The sequence below is a fragment of the Nelumbo lutea genome, chromosome 5 (genome assembly GCF_056320005.1).
Source record: "Nelumbo lutea isolate HS-2025 chromosome 5, American lotus-T2T, whole genome shotgun sequence".
Classification (NCBI taxonomy): Eukaryota; Viridiplantae; Streptophyta; class Magnoliopsida; order Proteales; family Nelumbonaceae; genus Nelumbo; species Nelumbo lutea.
Window position 1 is genome coordinate 43,529,917 of NC_142688.1, and position 19,616 is coordinate 43,549,532.

The 19,616-nt window shown below is 40.6% G+C and overlaps 2 protein-coding genes and 1 long non-coding RNA gene across 3 annotated transcripts in view; all 3 read left to right on the forward strand.

The window, feature by feature from the left end:
* The window catches only part of LOC148852036 (magnesium transporter MRS2-F-like), a 29,819-nt gene extending 28,839 nt beyond the window's left edge, over positions 1–980 (forward strand). Inside the window, exon 6 of the mRNA XM_088944105.1 lies at positions 376–980. Coding sequence (XP_088800231.1) covers positions 376–657 — 282 coding nt within the window. The 3' untranslated portion in view covers positions 658–980. The remainder of the gene's footprint in view (positions 1–375) is intronic.
* Positions 981–2,917: 1,937 nt separating this feature from the next.
* LOC148852037 (uncharacterized) lies at positions 2,918–13,208 on the forward strand. The gene is made up of 2 exons (XR_016099096.1): positions 2,918–3,400; positions 12,341–13,208. It is a non-coding gene; the product is annotated as an uncharacterized LOC148852037 (long non-coding RNA).
* Positions 13,209–16,204: 2,996 nt separating this feature from the next.
* Positions 16,205–19,233, forward strand: LOC148852038 (esterase-like). The gene is made up of 5 exons (XM_088944106.1): positions 16,205–16,692; positions 17,813–18,022; positions 18,117–18,286; positions 18,395–18,665; positions 18,783–19,233. The coding sequence occupies exons 1-5, from the start codon at positions 16,428–16,430 to the stop codon at positions 19,043–19,045; spliced, it is 1,179 nt and encodes a 392-aa protein (XP_088800232.1). The 5' UTR covers positions 16,205–16,427; the 3' UTR covers positions 19,046–19,233.
* The last annotated feature ends 383 nt before the right edge of the window (positions 19,234–19,616 follow it).

Consider the following 19,616-nt stretch of genomic DNA (forward strand, 5'->3'; position numbering starts at 1 on the left):
GTGATTTTATTGGAGAGAAACTTGTTATAAATGTATATACCTATTGGATTTTGAAGAAGAGAACTGATTCTATATTTTTCAGAAAAAAAAATGATTCTATAGTTTTAGTACCTTTTCCATTCTGATTAGTGCAATTTAAATAACTTGTGTATTTAAATGGTACAGGAAACAGTGAAATGATTTAATTTCCATGTAGTTTCACACTAAGAAAAATAACTTAACCATATCTGTGGTCCTTTTTCTGCTCACTAATGAAAGAAACCAGAGTTCCCCTCCTTTTCTGTCACAATTTATATTCTTTCTGGATTTGGTTCTAATATATTTCCTGTTATTCCATAATAATGTACTAACTCCATATCTTTTTGTACTGAAAAGATGCGAGATTATGTGGATGACACAGAAGACTATATCAATATCATGCTGGATGACAAACAAAATCAGTTGCTACAGATGGGAGTTGTGCTCAGTACAGCAACATTGTTGTTCAGTGCAGGAATTGTTGTTGTTGGTTTGTTTGGCATGAATATCAAAATAAGTCTCTTTAAAACCGAAGGATCCACTGCATTTTGGGAGACAACCATTGGTACATTAGGAGGTTGTTTGGTTTTATATGTTATAGCCATCCATTTGGGTAAGAAAAGAGGACTGATAGGGTGATGAAATTCTCCTCTCATAAGGTCGATGATACCAATTCATTCCCTCAGATAACCTCAGCAATACTGCCCAACTACTCAATCTATTGATCTTATGCACATTAACCAAATATCCCATGCATAAAATGATTTATAATTTTTTATGGATAATATCTATAGTTAAGAAAACAACACTCTACTGAAGAGATTGTAGAGACTCCTGAATTCTGTATTGTTATTATTCAGTGTTGATGCATTGCATTTATCATAATCAGGGGTATCATTATCTTTGTATCTCTTATACATAAAACTTCAATCCAGCTATCGATCCTCAAATTTTCTGTCCAACATTCTTGTCCTGATTTTGGCTCCATCTTATCTTCTCTCTATTGTTTCTTCATGGTGTTAGCATTCATGCGTTGGTATGGTTTACGAGGACAGAAAGTTTGAAGTGATGTTACTTCTGAAGCTCCTATTTTGTGGCAATCTCATTAGTAAGCCATATGATGAAGTTAACTGTTGTACATTCATACAAGTTTCCTCCAATCGGAATTAGTGTAATCACTCAGATTTTATAGGATTAATGAACATTTTCCACAGCTTTTGGGACTGACCTGATGATTTTCTGATTGATCTCATGAGAAAAATGTAAAAACATTCTGGAGTTCCATGTCTTCTAGGGGATATTTTCTTCGCCTTTGTTATTTGGTAAATGTTTTTATCTTTGCATCTCATATTCAACAATAAATTTTAATGGGGTTATTAATCCTCAACTTCTCTCCAAAATTATTTGTCCTTATTTTTGTCTTCATCCTGTATTTTTCTATTTTCTCTTACCTAGTCTCCCTGGCCTCTCCCCAAAATAAATAATGTGCTGTCCTTCTATCAACCGGAATACTGTAGTTGAATCCTATTAATCTTTTGCTTATGATCTAGTGGATTGGAACTGAAGACTGAACTGATGGGAAGCCGAAGTGGAGAAGTTTTTCATTTGGTGAGTAGATGGAAGTCTGAACTGATTATTGAAGCGAAGAAATTTTTATTTGAGAGCGGAAGGGCCAGAGGAAAGAACCTGTTAAAAATTAGGGAGGATAGGAAGGCCACGATACTATTGTTTGAGGAAGCAGTGGCATGGTGAAAGGGCTTTATTGATGGAAAAATGTCTTCGAACTGGGAAAGAAGAGGTACGAATTGGAACTGAGATGCAATGGTAAAGGCTGGTTCATCATGGTCACAGAATATTTCGACGCAAGAAGACAATTGCTTTGCTTACCGGAAGGGAAGAAGAAACAAGGTTGGATGGCCTTTGCGGAGGGGTTGCAGCAGTTTCTTGTCTCTGTCGATGTGGTGTTGGAGCAAGAACAAAGTTCAGCACCCATTAAAAGCCTAGAGAAGCCGTTGAAGGAGAGCTCATGCAGTGATGGTGAACTTATTTCGAGCTCTAATACGGGGGTGAAGCTGTGGTTTGAGGGTGAGAAAGAAGACTGGGAGCGGAGAATGGTAACCTTAGCGAGCAAAGCAATACAAGATTGGAGGAAGGTCCTAAACTCAGTGGTGCACAACTTGAAGCTGGAGTCCGAGGTTGCTCTGAAACCATTCTCAGACAGGAAGGTAGTGTTGAGATTTGGCGATGAAAAAATCAGGGGATTTACATCTTTTGAATGTGAAGAAGGTTTGATTCAGATTCAAAACTAGAAACCGTTTTGTAATGAGATGGAACATGTCTGCAGAAGTTTCCTGCTCAAATTGGTAGGTCTTCCCTTCCATCTCTGGAGTGAAGCAAATCTGGAAAATATTGTGAAGCTGCTGGGCGGAGAAATGGAGGAAGTCCATCTGCAAGATTTTCGTGCCGCTGTGGTTAGGATGGTCGGGGTGAGACCGGAATCGCTCCCAAGAACAATAGAGGTTCTTGCTGAAGTTACATGGAGGCAGAGTTGTGGGGACAAAGACCCAAGGTAGAAGACGATGCTGACGTGGAGGGTTGGACTACTAGGGGCCTACAGCTGGAGGGTAAGACTGAACATAGGGGGCAGCTTAGAAAGGAAGCTGAAAAGTCGGTGGGAGAGAACCAAAAACCACGAAATCTATTAAAAGAAATAAATTCAAAATTTTTTGGATTAGCTGGTAATTCGAAGGGACAAGACACCTTCGCTAACGTGGTTAAGAAAGGGAGATTTTTGCAGGTCGGGTCATCTGAACCGGTGGGTGGACCGATCGGCTCAGCCAGAAGGGGGAATCCCTACCCACGTGATTGTTTAAGTGAGGACGTGGGTCGGGGAGACAGTTGGGGACTCTAGACGATAGACATCATCTATCTTCTTCTTCTTCAAAAATTTTGGACGGGGGTGTTGTAGGTGATCTCAGGCAGTCAGAGCGAAGCTCAAGTACTCTCCGGTGGGTGCCTCGCGCAGTTCTTGAAACACCCAGGGAGGGACAAACATCACAAGACAGACCAAACCCCAGGTACGATCGAGCTCATCTCGAGGAGAAGGATGGTTTTGACGAGGGCTGGGTGGACTACGAAATGGAGGAAGAAGACGTGGATAGCCAGTCCAGTTTAGGCAGTGTTTTGGGTGAGAAGTTTTTAGGGGAAGAATCTGCTGCAACTTTTGATTTGGATACATTGTTCTCACAAAGACCAGGTGCGGTAACGTCTCACTGTGCTGAGGAAGAGCCGTACATTGTTGTCGCTGAACACATTTCGAACTCGGGGTGGAAACTCTAACTCACACTCAGAAGCTACATCTCAAAATCTCCTTGCCGAACAGGTGTAAAACCAGAGCTTTTTTGGTTTGCTTTTCTTAGTTTCATTCATTGAAGATTTAGATATATATACACAGCCATACACAGCCATCGAACATCGAATCTCCTAAATTTACAGGAACTCAAACTCAAAACGAACTCCTAATTCGATCCTAACTCAGCAGAGTCTCCTAATTCTGCAGACTCCCAATTCAATCCTAACACCCCCCCTCAAGTTGGATCATGCAGATTGTGAATGCCCAACTTGCGGAGAAAATACTCAAAGTCTCTACGACCTAGTGCCTTTGTAAAAATGTCTCCCAGTTGAACGGTAGTCGACACATAAGCAAGACGAATGCAACCATTTTGAATCTCATCACGAATAAAATGGCAATCAACTTCAATATGTTTCGTACGTTCATGAAACACTAGGTTTGGTGCAATATGCAAGGTTGCCTGACTATCACAATGTAAATCGCATTGGGTTCGAATGCGTCACTCCAAGGGCCAATAACAATCCCTTCAGCCATTTTAATTCACACGTGGCTGTGGCCATAGACCGATACTCTGCTTCCGTTGAAGAACAAGCCACAGTGTGTTGTTTCTTAGTTTTCTAGGAAATCGGCGATTTTCCAAATAGAATAAACCACCCAGACAGGGAACGTCGAGACAAAGAACAACTCGCCCAGTCTGAATTACACCATGCATATAATTGCAAGTCACAATCTGAACGCAAGAGAATTCATTGACCAGGATTTCCTTTCAAGTAGCGCACCAATCGCAATGTAGCCTCCCAATGTCTTTCTTGCGGTTGCTACATGAATTGGGACAGAACGTGCACACAATAAGACAACTCAGGACGAGTTGTTGAGAGATAAATAAGCCTGCCCACCAAGCGCTTGTATCGCTCAGGATAAGATAAGAGAGGCCCATCTGTCAAGGCCAGATTGTGATTCTGCTCCATAGGAAAATGAGCAGGTTTTGCACCAAGTAATCCAACTTCAACGATAATATCCAGAGCATACTTTCGTTGAGTCAGAAAAAATATTTCAATGGTCCCAAGTCTTTCATATGGAAGCAGTCACTCAAATATTTTTTGAAGACTTGAATTGCCATATGATCATTACCTGACACGATAATGTCGTCCACATACACGAGGACAAGCACATGTACCCTATCTCGACGAAAGGTGAATAGGGAGTAATCTAAACCTGATTGCTAAAACCCATATGTATTCGAGGTTGCGGTTAATTTAGCAAACCAACATCTCGGCGCTTGTTTCAAGGCATACAGAGATTTTCACAATCGACACACCATACCTAGTTTATCTGATTGAAAACTAGGAGGCATTCGCATGTAGACTTCCTCATGAAGGTCACCGTGCAAGAATGCATTATGTACGTCCATTTGATGAAGCTCCCAATTTCTAGCTACTTCGACTGCAAGAAAGGTACGAAAAGTAACCATTTTTGCAATTGGGGCAAAAGTTTCATTATAATCAATTCCCTCAACCTGTTTGTTCCCAAAGATCACGAGACGGGCTTTGTATCTTTCCACTGTCTCATCAGCGATATACTTGATTCGATATACCCATTTGCATCTTATGGCTTGTTTTCTGAATGGCAAAGGCTCTACGGTCCATGTCTAATTATTCTCAAGTGCCTGTATTTCTTTCTGCATTGCATCCCTCCATTTTCCATCCTTTACGGCCTCAGCAAAAGAAGTAGGTTCAACTCCTGCAGTAATAGCTGCCAAGAAAGCACGATGTTGACAAAAAAAAATGTTACAATTCACAGTTATCTGTGGGATAAAGACTACCTATAGGATGTGATTGGCTGAGTGACCTTGCAAAGGGACGCGGAGAGGGACTCAAGCGTTGTATGGTGTGAAGCACATAGTCTCTTAACCTTGTGGACTGCTGTTTCTGTCGATGCCCACGCCCTAAATGAGAATCAGAGTATTGTCGTTGCTCAACATTGCCACCCCCCCTGACGTCAGGACTGTCTTCGCTTGTATTTTTTGTGGTGACATCAAAAGAATGCATGGGTTCACTAGTATTGGCATTTGGGTCTACATGGGTTCCTTCTTCTACACTGACTCCTTCTGCAAGTTCACATCGCTGGTTAGTCTCTATCTCGCCATTTGCTTGTCCTGGTAAACAAGTGGACGGCACCAACACCTCATCTATCCCACCTATTCCACAATGAAATTGGCCTTGTGCTTTGTTTAGTTGTTTATCCTCCTTGCATGCATAAGGGAATTCATCCTCTAAAAAAGTAACATCTCTTGATGTAAAGAACGTGTTGGACTCTAAATCATACAAGCTCCATCCTTTCTTTCCAAAATGATACCCAACAAAAACACACTGTCTGCTTCGACTGACAAATTTATCCCCTCCATGTCCATGATTGTGCGCATATGCCAAGCAACCAAAAACTCGCACATTATCATAAGAGGGAGGTCACCCAAATAAAACTTCATAGGGAGTCTTTCCCTTCAACAGAATGGACGGTGTCCGATTGATCAAATAACATGCGGTCAATACACATTCCCCCCAAAAATCAATAGGCATGCTAGCTTGAAAACGCAATGCTCGGGCAACATTGAGTATGTGCCGATGTTTGTGTTCAACCCTCTCGTTTTGCTGAGAGGTCCCGACACAAGTGGCTTGATGAATAATACCATGCTGAGCAAAATAACTAGCCAAGCAGACAAACTCAGTCCCATTATCAGTACGAACCATTTTGACAGGTTTGTTAAATTGCCTTTGAACCATAGCAAAAAAATTTCGAAGAACTTGTCTCACTTCTGTCTTATCAATCAGAAGATAAATCCAAACACTTTTAGAAAAATCATCTACTATTGTCAAGAAATAATGAGCACCACAAGAAGCTGTGGTTCTATAAGGACCCCATAAATCACAATGAATTAACTCAAAAATATCAGATGCTTTGTTATTACTAGAAACAAACTCTTATCGACATTGTTTAGCTCAGAAGCAGACATCACAACCCTTAATACTGTCATCCTTATTATTTTTAGTACTAACAAAAGGCAGCAACTTAACAATTTTATGAGAATGATGCCCTAACCTTTGATGCCAAATATCACACGTTTTGCTCTCTGTAATCTTCATTGCTCTTGCTGATGCAATGCTCTGGAAATAATAGAGTCCCTCTCGCTGCTCACCCACTCCAATCAGCATCCTTGTAGTTCGGTCCTGTATCACACATAATTTATTAGTGAACTGAACAACACAATTCGACTCCTCAATCAATTGCGACACAGAAATTAGATTGCAATTCAATCTAGACACATATAAAACATTAGTCAGTTTCAAATGATCATCCAGTGCAACTGTGCCTTTTTTCTCTACTATTGTTGCTTTCCCATCTGGTAGCCCGACAGAGCATGGAATGATGTTCTTTATGTCTCTCATCGACTCGAGACGCATTGACTGCATCTGTGTGTTCAAAAGGTTGAGTAACATGTTCCACTGCTCACTACTTAGTCCATTTAACCCAGTCTTGACTGCATCGGTTGATTCTCCTTGAGACGCATTGCCTTGCGCAGAGTCTTTGGCTGTATTGGCCTTGACTTAGCCGCCACGACCTTTTCCTCCTGCCCCTGTTCCTTGTTACCGTCCACCACGCCCACCGTGTTCTTTTTCTTTACTTTCAGCCATATCGACCACCGTGTCTGAAAACCCTCAATCGGCAGCAGAATCGTCACAAAAATAGAAAATTGGATCTCCCTAAAACCTGCCGCAGAACTTTGACTCGTCGGAAACCCGTTAAAGATCCGGACGTTTGTGAGTCTTATCCGGAACTCCCTAAAGAGGCACCGATTTCGAAGCCATGGAATCTGAGACCGATCTTCCGACAACCTCAATGCGCGATTCCTCCGGGATCGTCCTGATCCAATCGGTGGGTTCTTGAGTCAGTGTAGAATCTTCAGACGTTCGACGCAAGCGCTCACGGATACTTGATCGGTGGGCTTCTATTCAGGCCCGGGATGTGGTTACCACAATCGAGAGGCAGAACCGTGAACTCTTGACTCTCTCCAAGTCAACCTGTGTCAACAAGGCAGTTAGCGTTTCTAAGAGGGGCTTCACCAACTCCAACAGAAAGTTCCATTGATATCCCAAAACTGCAGGCTTCTTCCCTTGTTCGGAAGTGGAAGCAATATGAAGTAGAAGTAGTGCTGTCGACAGCGTTTATAAGAGATCGCCGCCACCGGAACGAAACACGAACGCCGCCGCTGGTAAGAGATCGCTGCCGCTAGTAAGAGATCACCACCACCGGAACGAAACACAACCACTGGTAACAGATCGCTGCCGCTAGTAAGGGATTGCCGCCACCAGAACGAAACACGACCACTGGTAATGGATCGCCGCCGCTGGAACGATTCCCGCCTCTCAGTGTTCGCACCGTTGGTAACAGATCGCCACTTCCACCGCCGGTTGTAGTCTTGGTAGGATGAAGACAAAGATCTAACTCTGTGGAATCCGGAGTCTCGATCGGAATTTGGCGTGCATAGTTTCTCCTTTCCCGGCACCGAATATCGCCGCTTCCGCCACTGATCTCCAAAGGTCTTGGAACACAAACCTCTTGTGGCTCTAATACCATGTAAAACTAGAGCTTTTCTAGTTTGCTTTTCTTATTTTCATTCATTGAAGATTTAGATATATATACACAGTCATACACAGCCATCGAATATCGAAACTCCTAAATTTACAGGAACTCAAAATCAAAACGAACTCCTAATTCGATCCTAACTCAGTGGAGTCTCCTAATCCCGGAGACTCCCAATTCAATCCTAACAGGTTTTTTGTAAAGGATCCCTCGAGACTTCTCAAAAGCAATACGGGGACACAGTGGGGAGGCATAAATAGGTGGATGAGAGTTGTGATCTCTATTTAACAGAGGTGACGGAAAGGCTAACTAATCAGAACCAAGCCTTAGAACCAGATAGAACCCACATTCCTTATCAGGGCCAGACTGTTTCTGTATCCAACTCCAACACTCCCAATCTTCCCCACCATAACCTAGGTAACCGTGTCCTTTCGTTTTGTGATACTAACTGTTGCTTTTTGACTTCTATGCCAAATACAGATCCCAACCCAGAGGCTGTAGCCCTTGAAGGAGGGGATGGGGTGAGAGAAAATAGAAGCGACAGGGAGGGTTAGGAGAGAGAAGTAGGGAATGAAGGAGAAATAGAAAAAAAGAAAAGAATCTTGGAAATCCTAGAGTGTATTAAATGAAGCAGTGGTGGAAAACAATCAAAAGGAAGGGTCAGAGGGAGTTAGAGTAGAGGGTTTTGAGGAGAAAGGAGATAGAAGGGGTGAGACAACAACAGGGGAGGGAAGTAGAAATTCAAGTGTAAGAGATGTAATTAGTGAGGATTTTGTGGTGGGTTTTGTACGGAAACTAGGGTGCAAATTGAAAGATCCAAATGCTCTCAAAGTATGTTTGAAAACAAAGAAAGAATAAGCAAAATCTAAAAGGAGAAAAGTGAGTGAGGCTGAAAGGCTGCTAAAGGAGGTGGAAGGAAATAGAAGTTTGATAACTAAGGGCAGGAGGGTCTAAGGGGAAAGAAGATAGTTAGATGAGGATCTTAAGTTGGAATGTCAGAGATTTGGGAAGTGCTAGAAAGAGAGCAATAATAAAGAGGCCATCAAGAAAACAAACCCAAATGTAGTACTTTTGCAGGAGACCAAGAGAGCAGATTTTGACATTAGGTGGGCAAGGAGTGTCTGGAGAGGCAGGGGGATTAGATGAGCGGTTCTGCCTTCTTGGGGGTCTAGGGGGGTGTTGTCACAATGTGGAAGAATGAAGTACTCATAGGTCAGGAAGAGTTAATAGGCCAATTTTCAAATTCCTTGAAGTTTAAACGAGTGGAGGATGGGTTTGAATGGGTGCTTACCAATGTATATGGTTCAAATGATTACAGAGAAAGAAGGAAGTTGTGGGAAGAACTGGTCGATATAAGGGGACTACGGGAAGGGCTTTGGTGTCTTGGAGGTGACTTTAATGTTATAAGATTTCTGGAAGAGACAAATAGTCTGAGGTGGAGATCGACCTTGAGTATGAGGAAATTCAATCAATTTGTGGATGTTTACGAGCTTAAAGAAATCCCACTATCACACAGCTGTTTTACTTGGTCCAATCTCCAAGTGAACCCGATTTGCTCTAAACTGGATAGATTTCTCTTCTCAAATGATTGGGAAGAACAATGGGGGAATCTAAACTCTAGAGCATATCCAAGGGTGACTTCAAACCATTGGCCTATTGTGATCTGTAGGGAGGAAGTGAGAGGTGCTGGTCCTGCTCCCTTTAGGTTTGAAAACATGTGGCTAGGACACCCGGGGTTCATAAAGAAAGTCAAAGAGTGGTGGCTAAAAATCAATCCAACAGTGAAATGGAGTGGAATGAGGTTTCATAAAGAAGCTCCAATATTTGAAAGGAAAAATCAAGGAGAGGAATCTGTTAGAGTTTGGGAGATTAGAGAAAAGAAAGCGAATAGTGGCTGCACAAATTGAGGACCTGGATGGTAAGGAAGAAAGGGGTTGTCTTACAGAAGAAGATAAGGAGCTGGAATTTGCATAAACAGTTAGAAGATTATCTTCTTCAAGAGAAAATAAGTTGGAGACAAAAATCAATGTGTAAATGGTTGAAGGAGGGGAATAGGAATACCAATTTTTTCATGCGATGGAAAGTGGAAGAATAAGGAATTTTGTTTCAAGTCTAGAGATTGAAGGGGTTACAATATCCGCCCAAAGAGAAATAGCATGGACTTTTGCAAATCACCTTAGGTCTATCTTTAGAAAACCCCCAAATAATAGGGTGTGGATTGAGGGCATGGAATGGCCAACTTTGTAGATAGAGGATAGGGATTGGTTGGAAAGGAAATTTGAAGTGGAAGAGATAAGGGAGGTAGTGTTCTCTATGGATAGATCAAAAGCACCAAGCCTAGATGGTTTTACGATGGCTTTTTATTAAGATTGCTGCGAGATATTAAAGGAAGATCTATGGATTGTATTTGATGAATTCCACTCTAGAGGGGTGATCAACCCATGGCTGAACTCCAGTTTTATTGCACTGGTTCCTAATAAGAGGAATGCATGTCACCCAAAGGATTTCAGGTCGATCAGCCTAGTCAACAGCCTTTATAAGATTATCACCAAGGTACTGGTCGATCAGCCTAGCAGATAATCAAGGAACCTTTGTGAAGGGGAGACAAATAACATATCAGATTCTGATAGCAAATGAGAGCTTGGAGGAGTTTAAGAGATCCAAGAAAAAAGGGTTGATTTGTAAACTAGATTTGAAAAAGGCTTATGATTTGGTGGATTGGTCTTTCTTGATGGAGGTGATGACCAATTTTGGTTTTGGGGATAATTGGTGCAGATAGGTCTTGGGTTGTATCAGGAGCTGCCATTACTCCATTATGGAAAATGGGACAGTGGTCGATTTCTTCCCAGCCTTGAGAGGGATTAGGCAAGGAGACCCCCTCTCTCCCTTCTTATTTACTTTGGTAGCTGAAGTTCTGGGGAGACTAATTTATAGAGCAGATTCCAGGGGCTTAATCAGAGGTTGGAGAGTTGAGAGGGAGCTTGTGCCACTCACACATTTGCAATTTGTAGATGACACCATACTCTTTTGTAAAGCAGGGCACCCTAACAGGGTTAAAAATTTGAAGCTCACTATACGACTTTTTGAGCAAATGTCAAACCTTAAGGTGAATTTTGAGAAGAGTTGTATAGTTGGGGTAAATATGGGCGAGGGGGAGATCTCTGAGGCTGCAAACATTTTAGAATGTGCAATAGCAAAATGGCCCCTTAATTACCTTGGTTTGCCATTGGGTGATAACCTTCAAAAAGGTGAGTTTTGGGTTTCGATTGTGGAGAGGTTTGAAAAGAAATTAGCAACTTGGAAGAAAAACTATTTGTCTCTTGGAGGGAGAAACATTGTAATCAGGTCTACTTTAGCTAACCTTCCTGTTTACTTTTTGTCAATCTTCAAGATTCTGACAAAGGTGGCTAGTAGATTGGAAAAACTAATGAGAGACTTTCTCTAGGAGTCAGGGGAGGAGAAGAAAGACCATAGGGTGGGGTGGGAGATGGTTTGTAGGAGTAAGAGGGAGGGAGGTTTGGGTATCGGGAATTTAAGGAATAAGAACTTGGCTCTTCTGGGGAAATGGCTTTGGAGGTTCTCATTGGAGAATGACAAACTTTGGGTGAAGATAGTTGAAAGTATTCATGGGGTTGCAGCAAATGGATGGGACACTGGGATTTTGGCAAAGAGTACAAGAGCATCTCCTTGGAAAGCTATTCAAGCTATTCTAGCTTTGTTCTCTCCATGGATCATGTATGACTTGCACTCAGGCAATCTCATTAATTTTTTGGAACATATTTGGATTGGGGGCTCCACCCTAAAAGACCAATTCCCAAGCCTTTTTGCCCTTTCCACTTTTAAAAATGAACCAATGTCTTCATTCATTGTAACTTCTAATTCTATTTCTGAGGTCGGCTGAAACTTGGGCCTGCGAAGAGATATCAGGGACATAGAGCTTGATGGTATCTCATCACTGTTATCCATTCTTGAAGGGGTGTTCCAAGAGCCAACAAAGGCAGATAGTAGAATTTGAACTCTCACCCCCTCTAGTTCTTTCACTTGTCCTCTTTCTTTAGCGCTCTCACACATTCTTCTTCTACGGGCTTGTCTTTCCCTGTTAAAGAGGTGGTGTCATCCTATACCTCCTAAGGTTGGGAGTTTCTATTGGGAAGCCTTTATGGAAAGAGTTAACACAACAGATTTACTTGAAAGAAAAAGACCCAATAGTTGTTTTTGTTCTCACTGGTGTGTCCTCTGTAAAGCTGATGGTGAGTCTAGATATCACTTACTAATCTCCTGTCGGTTCACTAACATCATTTGGGAGTGGTGTACTTCTTTGTTTGGGTGCAGGTGGACCCCCCCTTTGAATGTGCAAAGCCTGTTCACATGTATGCCGTTTCGGCCAACAAAAAGGGCCAAGTTTATGTGGAGGTGTATGAGGACTGCAGTCTGTTAGACTATTTGGGAAGAGAGAAATTCACGATTATTTACAGATAAGGAGAGAAGTTTGGAAGCAATGCTGAAGGTCATCCACATTAGGGTTATACACTGGCTGAAAACCTTGGCTCTGTTCGCAGAATTCTCAATTGATGAACTGCAAAGAAAGTGGAAGATGATAGCAGAACTTGTTCCAATGAGGAAGGCCTCAAATGTTTGTTGGATCCCCCCCACCCCATGACTTTGTTAAACTGAACTTTGATGGCAGCAACTTGGGCAATTCAGGACCATCCGGAATAGGAGTAATAAGAGATGAACAAGGGAAACTATTAGCTATGTATTCTGGACCAGTTGGTGTGGGAGGTTCTTTGAGAGTTGAGATTCTTGCAGCTCTTGAAGGGGTACAAAGAATCAAAGATATGCATATTAACAAGTTGATCATAGGAGATTCCGAAGTGGTGGTAAACTGGCTGAAAAATGATAGTCTTGGACTTTGGAAATACAATAATGAAAAGAGAAAATTCAAGTGGCTGACTAAGGACATGGAAATCCAATACAAATGGGTAAAAAGAAGTTGAACTCTTTGACAGATGGTCTAGCTAGACAAGGGGTGAGCAGACATTCTCTTTTTTGGGCTGTCTTGTAATTTTTGTTCATTTGATGCTTAATGGTTGTTCTTGGGAGCTAAGATTGTTTTGCCCCCTTGCCCAGTAATTTTCTCATATTTTTAATATTAATTCAATCCAAAATTATTGATAAAAAAAATCCTATTAATCATTCAGAGCCATTGTTTCAGCCTTTCAGGTCTCATGTGATTTGCACAACAATTGACAGAGGGATGCTACCTTTTTCTTGTCCAAGTTGGACAGTCCAACCTTGTCAGTTGTCACTTGGGGTGTCTGTGTGTGAACTATTGGATACTTGGCAAGTTGGACAGTCCAACCTTGTCATTTTTGAATGCATGTGTATCTTATGGATCAATAACACTTTAAAAAAGCCTGGACAAACACCCTAATGTGCGGATCAGTTTGTAAATTATTGTTGTTTCTGGTGGCTGGGGCCCTCTTGCGCCCCCCTTGGTTCCACTCCCTGAACGGGGCTCATATATAGGTGGTGCTTGATGATGTGAATGGTTTTATTTTACTTCCCTGATGTGGCACTTTTCATTTTGAGAAACAAAAGCATTCAATAAACCAAACACAACCATAACATTACTAGGGCAGAGTGGGAACCCAGAAAAGAAACTGATATCTACATGTACTAGAAGCCTATAAAACAGCTAATCAGCTTTATTATAGCTCTGGAAGCTGAGTTAAAAATAAAGCAGTTTGCTACCTCCAAATGAAAGCAGAAAAAAAGAAAAAAAACTGCTTTTATTTCCTGGGGAGAAATGAATTTCACAAGATAAATATTCTTATACTAGATCTCATAGCTTGAGATATAATTCTATTTATATTTCTACACTTTACATTTTACTTTATTACTGTTCTCAATGGGTTAATGTTAAGTCGATTAATTAAATGGTGAAGATTGACTTCATCATCAGGATGTGATATAAAACTATAAAGTATAAACCTGAGCTGAACTTAAAACAGAAAGAAAACCTTCATTTGTAGGCTTGAAAGTTTCCCTCCTTTTGAATTTTGATTAATCAATAATCAATTTTACTCATCCGAAGAGTACTACTAAAATTGTCACCAGTACCATCATTTCTAGTTGGTCCCTACCATCTGAGCTATTGCGAACATGTTTTGTATGATCCCAAGTGGCACTGCACTTTTTATGGGCTGTGGGCACTTGGAAACCAGGACCCATCAATTTCCTATACTATATAATACCCTTGTCTTGATTTTCGTGCAGCTTATAAGAGTTTTCTTTTTCAAATAGGTTATAAGAGTTAAATCATAGTATTTTGGTAGCATCATTATATCGGTTAATGTTTATAAACAGTAATTTTTCAAATATTTCAATAGTTAAATCTAATAAATGAATTAAGGCATTCAGCGACAGAATCTCAATATCTTTTTATTCCTTTTTTTTTTTTCTTTTTGTGCTTTTACCCTTTAAAAAAGCTTGTCGAACAATTATAATCAGTCTTTAAACATGATTTCCAATGCATTTCTAGAAAAAAAATTATTAATTATTATTGTTATTGCAAGTTATGGTAAGAGATGATGCATAATTGAAATAGTTGTCCAATCCAGCAAAACAAAACAAAATGGTGGGTCCTGACTCCTAAATCGTAATACTTTGAACACAACACGTGGCAAGTTACAATAGCCTCAGAATACAACTATTCGTAGAGTTTGGAGTTAGCAGAAGGATTGTTTTGTACCACTATTTAACATCCAATCTGGCAATCCACATGAGAAAGAGCTCAAGTTAGCTGCGTCATTTCTGGGACACTTCGTATTCAATCTTTGAAAATTGCAGGCTTCAACTGCTTGAGTTGCAAGCCATAAGACCATGATTTCCGTCAAACACGTTGCCAATTTGAAGAGTTCATTATCTGTTAGCTTGCAAAATTTTCTCAAAGCCTCATCTCTTCTGCCTCTAAAGTCACAATCTAGAAGATTGTTCACGGCGTCATTTGACACGTAACAAATCGAATTGGTCTCTTAATCTAATGAAAATGCTTCTCATGTCAAACTTTGAGTAGGACTCATAACTCAAATCAGAACTGTATCAAATGTAAAATTGAAACGCTCCTTGGATCATTCCCACCCCAAGCCGAGTTGGATCTATTCCCAACAGAGGGCACTCCTTATACTGACCTCACAACATGTCCTGACCGCATATTCATCCAAGATAATTCCAATACACGGTCAGATAATTCCAATATACGGTCGAATGTGACTGTGAAGTCAATGTGACTAGCAGATCCCAATTCCCCAACCCCACCACCACCCAGATAAAAAAAAAATTGTAGGACCCAGAAAACTTATTGGGTTTCCGATCTGGGCCCACCAAAATATCTTCGTCCTATTTGACTGGAGGGGCCCACCACTGAATGCATCCTACCCTGCTATTAATTGAACCACTGCAATCCCTAGTTTTGCTCTTACAGGTTGCAGCGCATTCTATTATATGAAGATTCTTGTTAGAGACTTTCTTTTCTTTTGTGTTTCTGTCCTCAGTGAAGGTTTTTTTTGGTGGTTGTATAAGGCCTTTTATTATTCTTCTTTCTTTAATTTATCCCCTCTTGGTATTTTAGGCATTTCACCGTGACATCATCAAAATCTTTGAACCCGACTCTGTCTCATTTCCTCTAAATTCTACGACATGAAAGGTACTCTATGATAATGGGTGTAAGAGCTGAAATGAATGACTTATTGCTTTTGTCTTCTTGTAGATAGAGGCGACCTAATAATAAATTCTACCATTAAGGAGCTCAAAACTATTTAATTCTTCCAGTCATTCAATTCATCCATCCATTCCATCTGTTATCAAACAGCCCCACTGGATTTCTCAAGACTATCCTTAATTCCAACTTCACAAGAAAAAGATCCTCTTCACCATTTATTCTGATCACTATTCCCAAATGCTCAATTATTAAAATAAACTGGCAGTGCCCAAATCAATCTCCAGCCCTCCCAGGTCTCAAACAACAATTAAAGGGTAAAACAGAAGCAAATTATTTAGTACAATGGAAATAAAAGACCAAGATATTGCCAGCCACAAACCAACAAGGTTTTTTCTTAAAAAAAAAAGAAAAAGTAAAAAAAAAAACAGAACCAATCAAAATACATCACTCAATAAGCAGTATAATTTCCTCAAGGACACGGAAATTTCTTTGTTAAAATAAAACATGGTTTTTGAATAAAATTTCTTTGTTTGGTCTTGAGAAGTAATTTGGAATTCGCATTATTCCAATTAGCTTCTTATCACTCAACGCGGTTGCTGTGGAAAAGTCAGTTTCCCGCCTCAGTCCTCTTATCCTCTATATATTTTCTTTTGTTGTTTGTTCATTGTCTAATCAACTTCTGTTTGCTCTTTCTCTATGTTCATCATGGGTTCTCCGGCATCCACTGAACCTTCTCTTTCTCTCTTTTTCTCCACATTGATAATTCTGACTTTGATCTTGAATCCTACATTTGCTTCAAGAGACTGTAATTTTCCGGCGATCTTCAACTTCGGTGACTCAAATTCTGACACTGGTGGCTTGTCTGCTTCGTACTATCCCACACAACCACCCAATGGGGAGACCTTCTTCCACATGCCGGCTGGAAGATATTCTGATGGGCGGCTAACCATCGATTTCATGGGTACTGGCTCTTCCTCATCCAACTGTGATACTGTTGTCATTCTTCCATGGTTTTCAACATTTTATTATACTTGTTTGTTATACTGTTCTGTGTTCAGTCTCTGAAATTTTAGCACAAGAGTGAGTGAATTCATGCAGATATTTGCCACATGGAAGAAGGATGAGAACTGAGAAAGTGAGAAGGACCAAATGCTTTGCAGGGAGGGATTTTGGGTCGGGCTGGGTGGGGTTGCGCCAGCCTGAACCTTACCCGAAGAGTAGAATACTTATATTAATCTCTGATGACTGGCCTGAGCTGAGGCCAGTTGAATCGGGTTTGGGTTTAGATAAAGTTGGGTATTGTAGGATTGTGTCCATTTGCATTGAATCCAATCCACTCTGAGATTGAGGTTGAGACGGACTATTCAGTTACTTCTGTTTTCAAATCCCAACCTAACCTATGCTAGAGTTGGTCTTGGGTTAATGTGTCTTGTCAAATCTCGCCCAAACCTAGTCCAGCAGTAGCCAAATATACACGTGGCTATTTCCTCTATGGACAAATTCCACCTCTAATGCACCCATTTCGTTTCACTTCTGCATTAGTATTGAAATGTAATGGAAAGTGCAAGAGTTATTTTGGAATAGAACTTGAAACTGACCTTATTTTCAGATTTTGTTTACAAAGATTAATCGATCGATCTATGATGGTGAACTGGGTCTTCATCTTTATGTTTGAACTTTTATTTTTGGCAACTTTGTTGAACCTGGGACTAGGCCACTTGGGTTTGTAGGACCTCTCTTAATGATCAAACCCGGACCCATCTCAGATGAAAACAGTTGGGGTGATTTGGGTTCAAAATGAAATATATAGAATCGTTTATTTTTTTACTATTTTCTTATGAGCAAAGTATTATCTAGAACTTGGAGGAAGTAATATCAAAGCTTATCTAACGTAGAAAAAGAAAAAAGAGGATCTTCTTTTACATACTGAAAAATTGTGGGTCATCTCTTTTGTGATGTTAATAGAAAACACATTACGATATTCAGTTTAACATTATCATGTCTCAATAGATTTTTCTCTTTTCCACTAAAGCTTTAAGATTCACTATTATTGACAATATTCAACAACACATATTTTCCAGCGCAGAGCCTTGGATTGCCCTACCTAAGTGCTTATCTTAATTCCCTGGAATCTAATTTCACCCATGGCGCCAATTTCGCCACAGCAGCATCGCCGATTCGACCGGTGAAAAGAGGTCTAAGTGAGGGTGGATTTAGTCCATTTTACTTATTGGTGCAATACTGGCAATTCATGCAATTCAAATCTAGATCCCAGTTGATCAAGAAAAGAGGTTACTTTCTGAACGTCTTTTAGTAAAATTACCTTAATTGGTACCTGCGACTGAAATGCAACTCATCCTTTGATGGGATTCTGATTCATTGTAGGTGGAGTCTTTGCAAGTTTGATGCCCAAGGAAGAATATTTTTCTCAAGCTCTGTATACATTTGATATTGGTCAGAATGACTTGGGAGCAGGTTTTTTTGGTAACCAGTCTGTTCAAGAAGTTAATGCCTCAGTCCCTGACATAGTCAGCAACTTCAGCAGGGATGTTAGGGTATGAATAACAATGTCCATTTACCATATTACAGTCATTCTGCCCTAAATGCTCTTCCTACTCTTTCCATCATCACTGCTAACCATGTCAGGGCTTGTGATTATGCAGTTAATTTATGACCTTGGAGCTAGATCATTCTGGATCCACAACACTGGTCCCATTGGTTGCCTTCCATACATTTTGGTTAATATGCCTATAACAGCTTCTCAGATAGACAAGGCCGGTTGCGCTGCTCCTTACAATGATGTTGCACAGTATTTCAATAAGAAGTTGAAGGAGGCTGTGGTTCAGCTCAGAAAGGACCTTCCCTTGGCCGCATTCACATATGTAGATGTTTATTCGGTGAAGTACCTTCTCATTAGCCAAGCTGAGAAGTATGGTAAGTTTTCTGAGATTTTCCAATTCATCCGGCATTAATGTTCACATGTGGGCAACTCTGTTATAGTTGCTCTCTGCTCTAAGCCTCTAACCAATTCTGTATAAACTATACATGCAGGTTTTGAGCACCCACTTGTAGCTTGTTGTGGCTATGGAGGCAAGTATAACTACAGTCCTACTGCAGGATGTGGAGATACAATCACTGTCAATGGCACCCGACTATTTGTTGGATCCTGCAAGCGCCCTTCTGTTCGAGTAATTTGGGATGGAATACATTACACCGAGGCAGCTAACAGATGGGTTTTAGACAGGATTGTCGATGGCAAATACTCGGATCCACCTCTTCCTTTGAGAATGGCATGCCACAAGAAAGCCATGTAAATTGAGCATGCATGCTCAAACATGAATCAGACATATGTATGCCTAGCATACTTATAAGCTGTAGTGAGAATAAAAATGGAGTTCCTTTTATTATCATGTATAATTGTGACTCTGTGGCCACAGCTTAGTTCGTTGCTTATGATTATTTCACAAGCATGTTAGCAGATAGAAATACATTCTTCTTCCTCCATGGTTGTATTGATGTGTGGATGAGTGCTTTGATTAAATGCAGTGAGAGTCAATTCAGAAATGGCCAAATCTTGAGTCTGGTTACTCAGGATCCATTAGTGGGTCTAAGTCCTCATAACTTGCCATGTATCCCAGTTTTTCATGCATGATGCCCTCCTTCCTCCAAAACACTTCAGTGTTATTACTTGGGCGAAAAATCTGGGAGCAGAAGATTTTATTCCTATCAAGGCAAAACAGAATCTGTATTATCAACATATGGGCCTACCCCAAGTTGTAGTTTGGACCCAATCAAATATTTGGTCCTGATTCTCAATGCATAGGACAAAAGACAAGTTATGAGAATATCCCTCCCCCTTCTAATCTTTCTATTGGTCCTTTGTCC